Source organism: Dendronephthya gigantea, unplaced genomic scaffold, assembly GCF_004324835.1.
Source record: "Dendronephthya gigantea isolate DGI-Jeju-01 unplaced genomic scaffold, DenGig_1.0 000056F, whole genome shotgun sequence".
Classification (NCBI taxonomy): Eukaryota; Metazoa; Cnidaria; class Anthozoa; order Malacalcyonacea; family Nephtheidae; genus Dendronephthya; species Dendronephthya gigantea.
The window spans coordinates 82965-98457 of NW_021163066.1; the positions used below are offsets into that span (position 1 = coordinate 82965).

Here is a 15493-nt window from a genome sequence, read left to right on the forward strand (position 1 = left end):
ATTTTGCTCCTCTAGGTTGAACCAGAGATGAGTAAAGCAGATATCGAGGCGATGGTTGAAAGACTTCATTCATCTAAGTCTAATGTAAGACCAAAAACAGCGTATGAACAAGGTGGAGTTATGCTCTCGTATTGCAACACTGGATGGAGTTCACCTGGGTCGGGAGGAAAAACATACTAACATCATAATTAATATAACCAAAACGATAGAAAGAAACTTTTCTAACTTTTCAGTATGCTGTAATTAGAATGTTGTCAGTAAGTTTTCTATATTTGTTAGTTATTGCAAACAAGCAAACACTCCACTAGCATTTAAATAAAGTTGTATACTGAAGATAAAGTGTAGGCATAGATCGTCACAATGCATGGTAACTTACCAATTTCAAACTGCATACTGCTTGTAAAGATATTTGCACTTTTCACATATAGATGCTATGGGTTCTGAATATAACGTATCCTTAATATGCCTGGATGTAAAAAAAGATAAAATATGAGATTGAATGGAAAGTTGTACTGTTGTAGGAACAACCCTTGAAAACCTCTATCAACGAAGAGTGACACTTCTCACTGCTTTCTACCGTATAGACTGCAATATGAAACACAAACAACACAACATTAATCATTGCAATGCCTTCAAATGAACAAAACTACAAATTTAACTCAACAAAAATACAGCACAATTATTTGTGTCCAATATTTAAAAGCCCCTCCGATAGAATCAATCGAATATGAACCAATAGAATACTATTCCTAGGCGCAGGATCAGGACTGTCCAACGGCTAATGAATAATTTCTTCATACTGTAGTTTGTCTCAAGAATCCCATGCATGATCAATTTAAGTTTACTTTATAGGGTTAAATCTAGAAAAAGCTTTATTCCAGTTTATAAATACTTGTTCTTCGCAAAACGTCTTTTATAATGAAAACATGATTGACCCAGGGTAAAGTTCCGCAGTTTAGGACATACACAAGACGAGAACGGCCAACGACTGGGTCACACTGTGCCGGGAATGTTAACTAGTACATCCAATTATCCGAGTCATAATCGAAACAGGCGAAAGCAGGACTGAACATCCTCCTCAATAATAATGATGATATCAGCTGATTTTCCGAGAAAGCTGGTTCTTCCACAGGGCTGCTAGCGACTTTATTTTCAAGCTCGTCAATTCCTGCCTTAGTAATTGCATGTCTTGACGCAAGTCTATACGAGAATGGTTCAAAGTCGTCCTCTTGAGAGATGCTCATAAGTCGTTTAAGAACTTCCAAAAAGTTTACGAGAGTAGAGCCGCAGTAAAACTTTGCATTCTTTGCTCTTGTTTTACAGTAGCCAGGGTTATCATGAAGAGAATCCTTAATAAACTTCTCCATATCATCACCTTGTGTAATTGCAACAAGACCAGCTATACATCTTTAAACAAAACACAAATAAATATAACTTAAGTAATTCCAACCTTATACGAGATCATTCATACGCATATTTAGAAGAAAACAGCTGCATGGTTTACGATAGACTGTTATTTTACTCACCTCTTCAATAAGACAGATAAACTTGAACATGACTGGCAAAATAATCCTAAGTTCAAATCATCACTCAATAAAACCCGATCTCGACCAAACGAGCCATGTTGTGGCAGAGCCAGAAGACGTGAAGACAACTGAAAGCAGTAAATAGACTTTACAACAAAGAACAAATATTAAGTCTATTTTGGACAAAGCATGCATCTGAACAGTAGCATCCTTTAACGAATTATATCAACATACCTCAAAAAAGAAATCTGTGAGAAGAAGATAATCTTTAACATTGTTACAAAGAGCTTCGACGAATCGATTTATATAAACCTCCTCAAATGGATCGGCTTTGACTTTCGCTGGATAAAAGAAAGCAACAAACCTTTTTTAATGAATCATTCTGGGCGTAGTAATGAATGGACTCCCGAGTAAATGTTATGTTGACCAATTTATATATATTTTATTTGCTTACCATCCTCCGGAACAGATCCAGAAGAAGCTTTCTTCGCAACAAAAGTGATGACATTACACATGTTTTCAAATGTTCGTCTTACTTCGAACCCTGAGCGTAATCGAAAATTATCATTGATATGTTTGATTGACTCAATAGCAAGATCAAAACATAATTGCAAGTTAGGATCCAAGGTTTCTTGGTTATCATCACTGGTACCAGGTTTATCCGCCGAGCTTTCAGCAAATAACTCTTTCTAAAAATGAACAAGAGAAATATAGGATCTATTTTATATCACGTACTAATAATTCTACATTCAAGGGTGGCGGGGAGAAGTGTCTTTAAAAAAGTGGTAGAAAAGAAGCATTTGGCTAATTGCTATATGAAGGAACGAAGATGGTTTAATCATAGTACGAAATTCAGGGTAAATATATACAGGTTTTTCATTTCCAACTCACCACTCCCTCAAGACTTTCACCAGAATCTTCATTTTCTAATTTCTTACACAAACCATGCATGGTAATCATCGCGCGAGAAAGATGGTTCATTTTTGTACTTTCCTCGAGTGAACTGCCGGGAATATACGACAAGAGCTCTTTACATATAGCGGGAACAAGCAGCACTTGCTTGCTTGACTGTTCCTTGTCGGAAACACTAAAATTATAACCGCAAACCTAATTAACGCCTCTTACATTGAAGATCACTTTTTGTACTTGGTTTTTGTCAATTTAACTTACCGAAATAAGTTGAGGATTTCAGAAATCTTCGACTGACTACGAGGACATATCAAGGTTAACAAAGCCTCGCGCACTCTCACCCAGACAAGATCTTCATCTTTCTGTTAAAGTTATAACAATATATATAATTATGTTGAGTTTGTCTATTACTAATGTTTACTTAAAATAGTAATCAAAGAGAAAGAAAGGGAATAAAACCATATTGACCTGATCAGATTCCAACATCGTGGTACAAATCTTAATAATTTCATCATCGTTAAAACATTTCGCTGATCCTGTTTGAAGACGCTGTCGTTCCATAATAATGTCAAACGCTTTCACACCGATCTTTTCACTAATGCTGCACATCCATCTGCAGAAGATACAGCAGTATTGAAACACTTAAGAAATCTAAGACTAGTAGTTCATTGAAAGCTCACTTACTTTAAACTTCGTTGCATGAATTCGATGAAATTATAATCGTGACTGCTGTTAATCATGTCAAGTTGAGAGTACGTGAAGTTCTTCACAGCAAACGAACGACATGCAAGTGTGACGGCTGTCTCATACAGTCTTTGTTGTTGTTCGGTTGGAAATCTCCACTTTCCCATTATGATCTTTAAATTCACAAGCTTTGGTGAAGTTTTACGACTGGCAACAACACGCTTTTCGGATGCAGTATCTTGTTTTAAACTGTCTGCATGACTGACTAACACATACGCCAGGTAGAGATTAGCAACAACCTTCTCGATTAACATATCTTGAACAATCTTCTTATTTTGTGCCACGCTATTTGACTTTCCAGAGTGCTCAGAACTTTCCGTTGACTTCTTGTTTCGAGCCGTTCCCTTTCTGCTAGTTTTATCCGAACAATCGTCATCAGTCGAACCAAACATCGCGGTCGCCGAACAGACGCACTTCAGTGCATCACTTAACTCAATTGAACTCGCACTAACACGACATAGAACAATTTCCACCAGTTTCACCCAATGTCGTCTTAAACACTCCAGGAAAGTTCTGTAATGCAGGCTCATTGAATTTGATTTCCATGGCAACGCAGATATGGTTCCCAATACAATACTGATGTCTTCATCGTAGTTTCTGCCACCAGGTTTATAAGCATGATGAAAGAGATTTGTGACAAGAACATGAGATGGATGGAAACCAAATTCACGTAGGGTGTGCATGCGAAGTGTGAACATTCTAAGAAATTCCACGTCACCAGTTGATGGCGTACACTGCAGCAGTTTCTGAGAAACATACACATCCCAATTGAACCACTCGACCTAAGACAATAACGAGAAACTTGTCACAAAAACATCGGGCTCGATCTTTTTTATTCCGGACCTTAAAAGCCAGGATATACGATGTCTGCTCTAAAGAACCTACCTGTATCTGAAGTGAAGCAGCTTGTATCTTAGGCATAGCAACACCCACTACACCAATACGGAATATCAGAGACTTAGCATCGTTTGTGACGTCATCACACTCCATAAGCTCGTCTTCGCTCAATCCCAGACCTCTTAGCTTCACCAGTTTCAACATTTCAGCGAGCAGATCTTGATTTTCATCCAAAATGAACATGAGATATGCAATAGAAGTGATTGGTATGATTCCTTTAGTTTGATCAAACAGCATTTCGTTTGGACTGAATTTAACGGTTTCGTCTCCCGTCTTTTTTGAGCCTACAAGAAAAAAGAAAAATGCACAAATATAAGCTGAGGGAGAATGTGTTGAAACATGACCTGATATTCTTCGTTTTCTAACCTGTCGTTTCTTAAACGAAACATTACCTGATCTTCCTCGTTTTCTAGTCTGTCGTTTCTTTCCTTTCCCCTTGGCTTTCTTGCCTGTCTCGTTCTCGTGTTTCTCATCATGGTCTACACACAAAGTGTTCTGTACATCTGAAGGCGAGCTTCCCTAAGACGAAACATACACAGGATTAAATTGTGAGATTTTTTACTTTACAAATGAACGTGGACGGATCAAAGCTCTGCGCAAAGCCGTAACAAGTCTCAGCAAGAATAACCCCATCGTTCTATGAACAATCGAAAGTGAAGATACAAAATTGACCTATCAAAATTTAATCCAGCAACAGAAAAATGGCCCTAATTCCCTCGACTCCAAACAAACGCCAGAGAATAGCTTACCTCCAACCAAGCACTGTAGTATCTGATTATAGCCAGAGCTAAATTCATTGCCAGATCAACAGCTTGTTCTTTTTTACCATAAATTACCAACGCTTCAATAAAGTAACAATACATCGTCACAGAAGAGACAAAGTCGCCACATCTGAGCTCCACTGGGTACGGGAATTGGCCAGAAGTGTCAGAGAAGTTCATCTTTGTGAGATTTTTGCCATACTCTATCGCAGTTGACTTCAATACACTGATCTCCGAGGTACTGTTGCTTTTAAACGGATCATCAGAGAGCTGCAACGACTCCCAGGATAAGTTCTTCAACTGTTGAATATGTTGAGGGGAGTCCCATTCTATGAACTGTTTCTTGCCGTCTGAAGGGTCTATCAATAATACGACACAACATTTAGCGCTTGAAATGCTGACACCAAGATATTTGGTATTTTTATTAAAACTAAATAATGAACTTACGTAGTTTCGCTTCAAGCACTTCCAACGTTGTAAATATTTCTTCACGATTTCTGGCAGAAATTGAAGGGTTTAAAACCAACAGTCGCCATAACCTAGCAAGCTGATCACGAAATAACCAACAGCTAGAAATATGATAAACACAAATCTCTTAGAGCTTTTTCTAAATTATATCATCTTGACCGTAAATGAATTTATCCCTAACTAAAAGACAACATACTCTTGAGGTCTTGGTATACAGCCAAGATGCAAGTTACTCTCAAACTTTTCTCTCCCAACTCGATATGAATTTCTCTTGTTACGCTCTTCAATATTATCCATCAACTGAACTGTAAACGTCTGGACTGCTTTAAGGGAGTACCCAAAGTCATCGATGAGCAATTCTTCACAATTCTTGAGAAATTTCGTTATCTCTTGACTTTTCTCCCGGGAATATGTTTTCTTGTAATGATTATACGAGAATAAAATATTACCAGGAATTGCTTCAAGATTGTTGAAGTAATCTATTGAAAGAAGAAATTCCAGATTAATAACACATGTGATAACATTGAGATTGGACAGTTGCTCTGGGATAAAATAAAGAAAAACATTTCCTGACGTTTTGACATTTCCTTGCTCTTTGACAAGCCCTTTAACTAGGATATTTAATATGACTCTCATACTTTCATACTAATTCTCCTGACGAAGGCCCTTAAGTAGAATCTTTGAAAATGGTTTTTGTCTATTTTAGGCAGTTGTTATACCACATTTGATGCTCCACCACAGTGTATTCACTGCTGCCGCCTTGTTATACTGCCCTGTGCTGATGATATAATTATATGATCTTCAAACCGCAAATATTTAATTTTCTACCTTCAATAACAGGTTTTTCTATCTGACTTGATCTCCATCTATCCCACACAGATGCAAACTGATCATCAGAGTCCCCAAGACTTGTTGCCCAGCATCCTTCAGTGACATCAGAGTTCTGGATTAATACCGTACATCGCGTCTTCAAACCTTCTTCACAGATCAACCATTGTGCCAGTTCCTCAAAACCTAGGGCATCAATGAAAATATATTCATACAGGGACATAACAATACTTCATGACATGGTCCAGAAATCATGCTGCTATAATTAAGGTTCACATGTTAACGCATCTCAACTCACCGGGTCCTGCTGTTGGATCTGGAGCACCCCATGTTTCATTAATAGCATCATCTATCTGAGGTTTGATCATTCTGTCTAAAACACTCTGAGCTGACTCAACAATACGTCGATCACTAAATTCTGCAATAAGATACTGTGTAAATGTTCTTAGCTGAGCGTAGGTTGTAAGATTGTTCAAAGAGTCTGATAACGGTGGTTTCATTTCACACTTTTCCGGTTGGAAGATTCTGCATAAGCACACAGCTATCACATGATAACACCAACTGCTGTTGGTTTCACAGGGACAATTAGTGTCAATAATTTTTCCACGGTCAAATTTGACATTGACATACAAATAAGGAGCCTTCTTCCCAGGTGGGCCACCATGCCATACCTCGCGATAGCTTCGAGTTTCAACATTGGCACTCAGATGAAAACCTAAGACACAGTAAACACATAAACAAACAGTAGTGAGCAGACAACTTAGCAATTATTTCCTGAATTAATTTGATGGGACAAGCCCTGTTTCATGTAATTGAAAGATGCTCACATATTAGCATAGTTTACTTACCAATTTGGGTTAAATCTTTGACAGACTTCAAATTTTTAATTGCTTTATCAAATTCCCCAGAAGAACCATTATTTAGTGAACAATATCGTTTTATTTTCTGCATGTCTTGTGGAAAGGAATAACTAATGACTTTCAGCTGAACATTCTCAGGAACTGGTGGGTGTCGATCCTCAATATAAGCAAATGGAAAGTTCAAAGCAATCTTACTGGCACAAATATCAAGTAATGGAAGAGGATTTTTTGGATCATTGTTTGGGTTGGAAATGCCTAATTCCTTGTACACAGCTTGTTGGTCAGTTAGTTCTTGTGGAAGACGAGTTGGTTCATAGTCCATGTGATCGCTGTCTCCCATTCCATACATTGCAGCATATTCATCAAAGTCAACATCATCATCATCATACCAATCATTATCTGACTCTGTGTAGTAATCATCTTCAAAGAAGAAATAATCATCATCATCTGATATCATCTCTAAAAATTAAAACATTCATTAGCACATTAAGGAAACTTCTACACATTTTTCCTGACCATACTTGTTAATAAAATACTTTTTTTTTAACACTGAAGTGACATTTTTGTTTGATATGTGATTCTAATAATAGACCTTTCCTCTTTTAGCTTTCAAGTGCGTAATGTGTGACGGTAGGTGATTATCAAGCAACTTTGAGTTCCGATATCGCTCTGCTTGGAAGCAATTTTCTTTGTAAGAAAACCTTGCCGATTCTTTTGCTTCTTTGTTAAAAACTTCTGATAATCAACTACTGTCACACATTGCATGGTTAAAAGCTAAAAGGAGAAAAGTTTATTGGTTCCAATATTCAATTGCAATTCAGCAACTTTTCTGAGCATTATTTATAACAATTCTTTTCAGAGCATTTAAATATTTTAATACAAAGTATATTTATAAGCTAACTTGGTTCTATTCTTTATTTACCCTTTTTAATTGTTAAAGCCCCGTCATTTTTATAGCAACAAAAAAAACAATTGCGAGATTAAACCGGTTCAACTGTATCAACTTTCAAATAGCCATAAGAGTCATAAGACACCACACAAATACTGTCTGAAGTCTAATAAATAACTTCCTTTAAAGAACCTAGTATAACGACAATTATACCAACTTAGACAATACTCCTCTTCACAATATTCTACATTGCACTTATATTAAGCAACTTTAAATTCCAAAATAAACACAAAACGCCAAAGCGGGACAAACAAATTCGCAGCTTTTACATACTACCGGAGTTGAAATGCAAGAATTGTTTTTGCCCCAAAAGACAACAGCATTTTCCATCAACAAATTACGAAAAACGAAACGTTGTCATACACGCACATTCATAGGTAAGAAACAAGTAAAAGAAGCGTATGAAATGTTCAAAATACAGCATATATTACAAAACACATACCTTAATTCTTTTGGACAACGTAAAAGTGAAACCATATCAAAAATATCTTCACCTCCGGCTGTTTCTCTGGATACCGGAAGTCTGGGATTAGTCCGCGAAATACACGAATAAATTATAATAAATTACGAAGAGTTAATAATAATAATAACACTAATAACACTTGTAAATAACCACTGAGCTATACGTCTATACCTGGGATAACGCAAATCTTTCACATCAACTTCTTATATCGCTTGTCTATAAACGTCGAATATTCTCTCCATGAATATTTTCTTGTTCAATAGCAGTCATATTTTGGCAAGTTTAACCACCTTGATGGAAAGGAACCAGTTTACTATATAGATCAGTGTTTGTTGCACCATATAATTGCAACACTGGAGTTATATAATATTGTACAGATGTTGCTCTAATGGTTTTAAAACAGCTATTGGGGAAGAACATCTTTTTTTCTTAACCATAAAGATCACGATCTTAAATCATAATGGATACTTCTACAACATCTTGTGGAACAAAATCTGCTACTTCTACAACATGTAAATATGTCAACCGTGTTGGTGGGTGCAGATTTGGTGAGAAATGTCGTTATCGGCATGATCATGAGGCAGATAACAAAGAGACAAACACTGATGATGTTAAAACAATACAAGCTTTTGAAATTTTACCAAAAAAGTATTTTGAAGATGAGGAAATATGCTCAGAACAAGATAAAAGTGTTCTGGACAGGTCACATGATAACAAGGGTAAAACACAACCAAAACCAAGGAAACCGGTTTGCCGAAACTTCCACAGAAGTGGCTATTGTCGATTTGGTGAAAAATGCAGGTTTTTACACAAGACAAGAGTAGAGAAATCAGTTAACAAAACATTCAATACTATCAATAGAGAAATACCTGAAAAAGGATGTTCTAATGATCAAGTCATTATTGAAGAAAGCCCTGTTCAGAACAAAATGCTTGGATTCATTGGACCAACAGGGCAAGCACATGTTTCAAAGCCTAGAAAGAGACCAGAACATTTAAGTGAAAAATTATCAGAATTATCACTGGAAGATGTAAAGTATTTGCAGGAAATTGAGTTGGAGCAATTGAAGAAACGATTTAATGACAGTTTGAAAATAAATTATGAGAGTTATGGAACCATTTGCATGTTTACAATAAAACCATCGGATCCAGACTGGGTAGGAATAAATTATTAAAAATTATACTCTTTTTACTCAAAATGTCATCCTACCTTTAGCAAATCTTTCCTTTAATCTTTTAGCCTTATGATATAAATAAAGTTTCAATGAATATCACATTCCCAGACAATTATCCAAGAGAGGTAATTAAAACAATTGATGGCATTCTCTGTGTTAATTTGCAAATACACTTTTTCACATGTAATCCTAATTATGTGATGTATGTATCACAAACAGATTTTCCAAGCAGAAATTATAGATGATGATGGCTTATTTCCACCATATTTTACTGAGTATGTCATTAAATTTTTTGCAAATCTAATACATTTTATGTTGGTAATTCAGAGTCATCTAACATACATTTATATAAATTTAAAGATACATCAATGATGACATTGCCAAACATTTGAAAGAGCATGCTGATGCCCAGAAACTCAGAGACTCTTCTGACCTTTTATTTCGGCCATTTCTCAGATGGCTTGATAGAAACTTAGAGGATCTCTTCACAAAAGCATTGAAGCAGGTAACTGTTGCATGTAGTCATGCAACTATGATAAAAATTACTCTTTAGCATGGGCAAATCTCCGGAATTGACAACTCTGACATGCATGTATCCCCTTGAGGTAAAAACCTTGCTAATTTGGACACCCCTTCAATATATGGTACAACCTTTAACTTTTTAAATACAAAGATATCTAGTAATTTGTCCAATATAGACATATCTTTAATCCAAGCATTTACTAGGTCTATGCACAACAGCACAAGCAATATTGATTCAATCACTTTTCTTTTCAGATAAAATTTGAGGTGGAAGCCCAAGCAGCTGGACTTCAATTTATTACATTTGACAATAAAGTTGTTGGTGGAAGTTCCAAAGAGGAAACTGAGCTTTCTAATCCTAATGATAAGCAAGATTTGGAATCTAACCTGGAAAATGTTAAGACAAGTGCATCACAATTTGATGCTGAAGATAAAGAAGTTGATAGTAAGCCTGAAAGTGTTATGTTTGAAATGATAGAGGCAAAAAAAACACATAATTCAAAGAAGGGGACAGAGATCAGGTTTCAAGGAATGGAACTTCATGAGAATACAGCAACTGTTAGAATAAAATCATTGTTTTTCACTGTTCAATGTGGCCGTTGCAAGAATAAAGAAGAGATGCCAAATTGTATGGAGAAGTAGGTTTATGGTTGTGTTTTAGAAGATAATGTTCTGTCAGATATTTACCTTATTAGTGTTTGGTTTGTAGTATGCAAATGGTTCTTCCCTGCTCAAAATGTTCAAATGACCAAAGCATTACTATTACAAGTTCTGAAATTGTGCATCAAAACTCCACTACAGTGGCATACATGGATCCTCAAGGGTGAGAATAATTGTAAATGAAATTTTCTATTCCTTATTAACCTGAGACGATTTGAGTTTAAAACATGAATCCTCTTTTGCAGATGTTTACCAGTTGATCTCATTCTGTCAGAGTGTGAATTAATCATTGGATGTCTCAACTGCAGCAAAGATACATCAACAAAGGTTTGATTTTTTTAGCTCTGTCTTTGGGTCAATTGGGTGAATCATTCACGTTTTCTTCATCTATTTTTCAGGGCATCACCTATGGCTCGACAAAGAATGTGTGGTGTAACCATTGCCATCAGAAATTGGACATGAAAATAGAAACAGCTAGATTTTATCAACTACGACCTGATATCGCTTTAGTTTCTGGTAAAAATATTTGTAACAGATTGATAGATCTATATCACTTTTTGCTCAGGATTTGTTACCAGATAGTAAGAAACAAAAGGTTTCAAGTCCAGCGTCGTTTTCGCGTAACTCACAGTCTCACATTAAGTTATATCAGATTTAGTTTGGCAACTGCTGAACAGAAATGAACGAGTGTTATCGAAGAGTTTTTTCGAAGACGATGTCATGATGCACCATTGTTTAACAAATCTTATGTCCTATATTTTGCGCAGGTGAAAAAATTAAAAGAGTTCAACTTCAGAAAACTACGAGGAACAAAGACCCTCCCATCAAGCATGGCCAAGCGCTTCCAGAGAACGGAACTTGTAAGCATTACAAGAAGAGCTACAGATGGATGCGATTTCCTTGTTGCGGGAAATGCTATCCTTGCGATAAATGTCACGAAGATGCTGAACGTGAACACGATATGGAGCAAGCGACAAGAATGATCTGTGGTCACTGTTCCAAAGAACAGGTACAATAATTCCTTGTATGATGTGACTTCCCGTCTTGCACAAATATAGATTATCTTCTTCTTTTGACAGCCATTCAGTCAAAACAACTGTGTCTCGTGCAAGTCATCAATGACAGCGATTCACACCAGCCATTGGGAAGGAGGGAAAGGTTGTAGAAACAAGATAAAGATGAGCAGGTACAATGGAATTATTAACATAGAGAGGATTGAGGGAGTGTGATATTATAGAGTCATGGGAAAGCTAATGGGAGTAATGTGTTTGTATATCTTACACAGAGGGGATGACAAGAAATACTCAGACAAGAACAAGACCATCTCCCGACATGCCATCAAAGTCGATAGTCAGAAAAAGAAATAGGTTAATGATAGATCCATGGACGGTATTATTAAAGTCTAACTGCTGTAAATACGTTCAGGGCTGTAAAATGAACATTATGTTCCGGTAGTTGGCTTTAAAAATTAGAATATTACAAAATTTGATGTTTCACCTACCTTTAGTTAGTTTTGGCATGATGAGATTTTTTTTTGCGGCGTCGGTCAGGACTGGTGTTGCATTTTCAATGAAGGAAGATCTAAAAATGATTGTACTTGTAGTGTAAAATTGAATTTTAGTAATTATTGTAGAATAATTTTGAGCAGGAGCCGACAGAGTCGTTTTTAAAAACGTACCTACTTCGAACATATTTGTAAGAAACTTCGCTATGTGACAAAACTGTAAGTGAGGTTCTCTAACTAATTTGTCTAGACGAGGTTTGCTTGGGTGAGCTGTGCGCGAATATAAATCATAAGTATTCATTAATTCATGTATAATTTCTTTGAAGCATAATAATAGATCGTCGTGTCAACAAAGAGCTTCTATATCTTTTGTAACAGTTGGCTTTTAAAATATTACGAATTCGGTCAACATTTCAGTGAAAATCCAATATGCAACAAATGAGGTGTTTGTACCTTACGTTCTGCCTGATACTGAACTTGAACGCCACACCAGCTCACGAAGCCAAACCAGTCAAATCTACTGTCGCTGCCGCAGAGAGCACGAATTTGAAGGACAACGATAACTACAAAAACAAAAATAATGTTCTGTTAATCTCGTTCGATTCATTTGGCTGGAAATATCTGGATTTAGTTAAGACACCAGTTTTGAACTCTTTCAAGGATCAAGGAGTATACGCTGACTATCTGATTAATGTCATTCCTACAGAAACATTTCCAAATCATATTTCCCTTGCTACTGGGCTGTATCCAGAAACACATGGGATAATAGCAAACAATATGTACGACCCTGAATTCAATGATACTTTCAATATGACTGTAACTGACCCTAAGTGGTGGTGGCATAAAGGCATTGAGCCTTTATGGTACACAAATGAGCGTCAGGGTGGTACCAGTGGAGTTATATGGTGGCCAGGGTATAATATTCAAAATTATACCCCAAAATATTGGAATAAAAATACAAAAATATCATACAAGCATAAAGTTGATTTAGCACTATCCTGGTTAAAGTCAGAAAAACCACCAAATCTTTTAATGATGTACTTTGGTATGCTTGACCATGCAGGACATCACAATGGCTTTGGTTCACCACAATCATTACAAGAAGTCATTAATAATGACAATATTACTGGTTACATCATCGAGCAGTTGAGACAAAACAATTTGCTGGATAAGTGGAATATTATCGTGACTGCTGATCATGGAATGGCAAATATTTCAAAGAGCAAAGTAATCAATATCACAAATTATCTTAATACATCAGAGTGTATGGTCAATGGCAATAAACACATTAATTTTGTTTGGCCTAAAGAAGGAATGAAAGATAAAGTCTACAAGAAATTAAAAGCAAACCATCACCCAAACATGAAAGTATGGCTTAAAGAAAATTTTCCAAAAGAATTTCACTATTACAACAACCGTCGTATAGGACCAATTTTGCTTACCGCAGATGAAGGATGGACTTTCGCTATCAATCCCGCAACATTTCACATGAAGTTCAAAGGGTCACATGGTTACCTCAATACTTTCCCTTTGATGTGGCCGATATTTTTTGCCCGTGGTCCAGCATTTAAAAAAGGCTACCACTCAAAAGAAGTTTTCAACACAATTGACCTGTACCCACTGATGTGCAAACTGCTGAAAATCAACCCAAACCCAAACAATGGTTCCTACAGCGCAGTAAAGCCACTTTTAAATGATGCAAATCAATCAATGAGTCCAATCTTAGTTGGGGTAATGGTGATGTCATTGTTCTTTGCATTTGGCATCATGACCTGTGCAACAGCAATTTGCTTGAGTAATAGAAAAGTAAACAAAGTTAGAAAAAACCGAGGATGGAATAATAATATGGCAAACAGTCAATTAGAACAGTCTGACAAATTACTTCTTAATGAAGATGGCAATGATGATGAAGAGGAGGAATTTATCGCACCAAGATCTGATACACTTTAGAGCTAACAAGTTTATGGTTTTGTTACCTATTATCAATTAGAAATTAGAGTAAGCCAATTAGAACAGTTTAATTAACAATTTACCCCCATGACAAGGTACTTTGTTACCAAAAAGTGCATATAGTAGACAAGAAAAAGCAGAGAATAGAATGAAAAATACATTCAACTGAACTTTAAAATACAATAGTGTGTTTACTGTACTTGTAACAACTAATAATAAAATGATTCAAAGTTGTCCACAATTTTCAATCACAATCTTCTTGCTTGTTTTCCCGGATGCGGAACCAGTTGTCTCCATTTTCCGAACGACATCCATACCATCTATAACACTGCCAAAGACCACATGCTTGTTGTCAAGCCATTCTGTTTTTTCAGTTGTTATAAAAAACTGTGATCCGTTTGTGTTTGGACCAGAGTTGGCCATGGAGAGCATTCCAGGACCTGTATGCTTCAGGACAAAGTTCTCATCTTCAAATTTTTTTCCATAAATCGACTTCCCCCCAGTTCCATTTCCTTTGGTAAAGTCCCCACCTTGACACATAAATTGCGGGATAATTCGATGAAACTGGCTGCCTTTGTACCCGAACCCTTTCTCTCCAGTACAAAGGCAACGGAAATTTTCAACCGTTTTTGGAACAACATCATTTCGTAACTCCATCGCTATTCTTCCAACATTACGCTCTGCAATCTTTATGTCAAAATATACTTTGTAATTTCGCTTTGTTTCACTGGTGTTACCAGTTTCAACAGACTCTCCAGTGCCTGATTCAGTATTCTCATTGCCTTTATCTAACTCCAGAGTCTCACCAACATGTTTAGACATCCAAGCATCATCTTTCCATATTGCTCTTGACGAGCCCTCTTTCACTCTCATTGGCTTCGCCAGATTTACTCGGATAGTCCGACCAAATAACTCTGATTCATGCATGTTATCTAAAGAAAATGGAATAAATCAATCGTGCTTTTTGATAAGGAATTTGCTGAACCTAACAAAGTTCATACATACCTATGGCAGCAGCCGCATCTTCAGGTAGCTCAAACTCAACAAAACCAAACCCACGATGTTTCTGTGTTGTATAATCTAAAGGTATTTGGACGTCTGTGATATCTCCAAACGGAATCAAAGCTGCATGGAGTATTTTTTCATCAACTTCTTCGGCTAAACCACCAACGTAAACCATGCGTTTGTTCGCCATCTTGGATTTATTCAGACACGAATCTCCCACGTGCAGGGAACTGGGAGCGAACATTGATGTTATCGATCACTCTTATCTATTTA

The 15493-nt window shown here is 36.5% G+C and overlaps 4 protein-coding genes across 7 annotated transcripts; 2 read left to right on the forward strand and 2 right to left on the reverse strand.

Annotated features, from left to right (window-relative positions):
• Positions 1-609: 609 nt before the first annotated feature.
• On the reverse strand, positions 610-8631 carry LOC114529377. Of its 3 annotated transcripts, XM_028551161.1 has the most exons (18): positions 8577-8631; positions 8385-8465; positions 6982-7452; positions 6432-6848; positions 6134-6319; positions 5502-5784; positions 5285-5406; positions 4826-5196; positions 4469-4595; positions 4065-4360; positions 3120-3961; positions 2904-3048; positions 2697-2797; positions 2418-2613; positions 1981-2215; positions 1761-1867; positions 1527-1654; positions 610-1407 (listed from the first exon to the last, which is right to left on the reverse strand). In XM_028551161.1, the coding sequence occupies exons 3-18, from the start codon at positions 7448-7450 to the stop codon at positions 1017-1019; spliced, it is 4416 nt and encodes a 1471-aa protein (XP_028406962.1). In that variant the 5' UTR covers positions 7451-7452; positions 8385-8465; positions 8577-8631; the 3' UTR covers positions 610-1016. The 3 variants fall into 3 exon arrangements, with proteins under 3 accessions (XP_028406962.1, XP_028406961.1, XP_028406963.1); XM_028551160.1 differs by lacking the exon at positions 8577-8631 and having other exon boundaries at positions 8385-8537; XM_028551162.1 differs by lacking the exon at positions 8577-8631 and having other exon boundaries at positions 6982-7413; positions 8385-8536.
• LOC114529384 lies at positions 8552-12151 on the forward strand. 2 transcript variants are annotated; one of them, XM_028551171.1, is made up of 11 exons: positions 8552-9561; positions 9645-9704; positions 9799-9854; positions 9940-10084; positions 10357-10739; positions 10811-10924; positions 11007-11088; positions 11160-11277; positions 11529-11770; positions 11841-11947; positions 12047-12151. In XM_028551171.1, exons 1-11 carry the CDS (start codon positions 8866-8868, stop codon positions 12126-12128), a joined length of 2085 nt encoding a protein of 694 aa, XP_028406972.1. In that variant the 5' UTR covers positions 8552-8865; the 3' UTR covers positions 12129-12151. The 2 variants fall into 2 exon arrangements, with proteins under 2 accessions (XP_028406972.1, XP_028406973.1); XM_028551172.1 differs by having other exon boundaries at positions 10369-10739.
• Positions 12152-12676: 525 nt separating this feature from the next.
• Positions 12677-14237, forward strand: LOC114529387 (ectonucleotide pyrophosphatase/phosphodiesterase family member 5-like). The gene has a single exon (XM_028551176.1). The coding sequence runs from the start codon at positions 12695-12697 to the stop codon at positions 14213-14215; it is 1521 nt and encodes a 506-aa protein (XP_028406977.1). The 5' UTR covers positions 12677-12694; the 3' UTR covers positions 14216-14237.
• Positions 14238-14408: 171 nt separating this feature from the next.
• LOC114529395 (peptidyl-prolyl cis-trans isomerase-like) lies at positions 14409-15415 on the reverse strand. Its single transcript, XM_028551188.1, has 2 exons — positions 15221-15415; positions 14409-15147 (listed from the first exon to the last, which is right to left on the reverse strand). The coding sequence occupies exons 1-2, from the start codon at positions 15408-15410 to the stop codon at positions 14441-14443; spliced, it is 897 nt and encodes a 298-aa protein (XP_028406989.1). The 5' UTR covers positions 15411-15415; the 3' UTR covers positions 14409-14440.
• Positions 15416-15493: the final 78 nt, after the last annotated feature.

What these genes read in the sequence shown, in the direction of transcription:
- LOC114529377 (XM_028551161.1), bottom strand. Translation starts at nt 7,450, where the DNA reads ATGATATCAGATGATGATGATTATTTCTTCTTTGAAGATGATTACTAC. An exon ending in CAAAGATTTAACCCAAATTG is followed by an intron (nt 6,849 to 6,981) that starts GTAAGTAAACTA and finishes ACTGTGTCTTAG; the next exon opens with GTTTTCATCTGAGTGCCAAT. An exon ending in CTGCTTCACTTCAGATACAG is followed by an intron (nt 3,962 to 4,064) that starts GTAGGTTCTTTA and finishes TTATTGTCTTAG; the next exon opens with GTCGAGTGGTTCAATTGGGA.
- LOC114529387 (XM_028551176.1), top strand. Translation starts at nt 12,695, where the DNA reads ATGCAACAAATGAGGTGTTTGTACCTTACGTTCTGCCTGATACTGAAC.
- LOC114529395 (XM_028551188.1), bottom strand. Translation starts at nt 15,410, where the DNA reads ATGGCGAACAAACGCATGGTTTACGTTGGTGGTTTAGCCGAAGAAGTT. An exon ending in AGATGCGGCTGCTGCCATAG is followed by an intron (nt 15,148 to 15,220) that starts GTATGTATGAAC and finishes CATTTTCTTTAG; the next exon opens with ATAACATGCATGAATCAGAG.
- LOC114529384 (XM_028551171.1), top strand. Translation starts at nt 8,866, where the DNA reads ATGGATACTTCTACAACATCTTGTGGAACAAAATCTGCTACTTCTACA. An exon ending in ATGCCAAATTGTATGGAGAA is followed by an intron (nt 10,740 to 10,810) that starts GTAGGTTTATGG and finishes TTTGGTTTGTAG; the next exon opens with TATGCAAATGGTTCTTCCCT. An exon ending in GTCACTGTTCCAAAGAACAG is followed by an intron (nt 11,771 to 11,840) that starts GTACAATAATTC and finishes TTCTTTTGACAG; the next exon opens with CCATTCAGTCAAAACAACTG.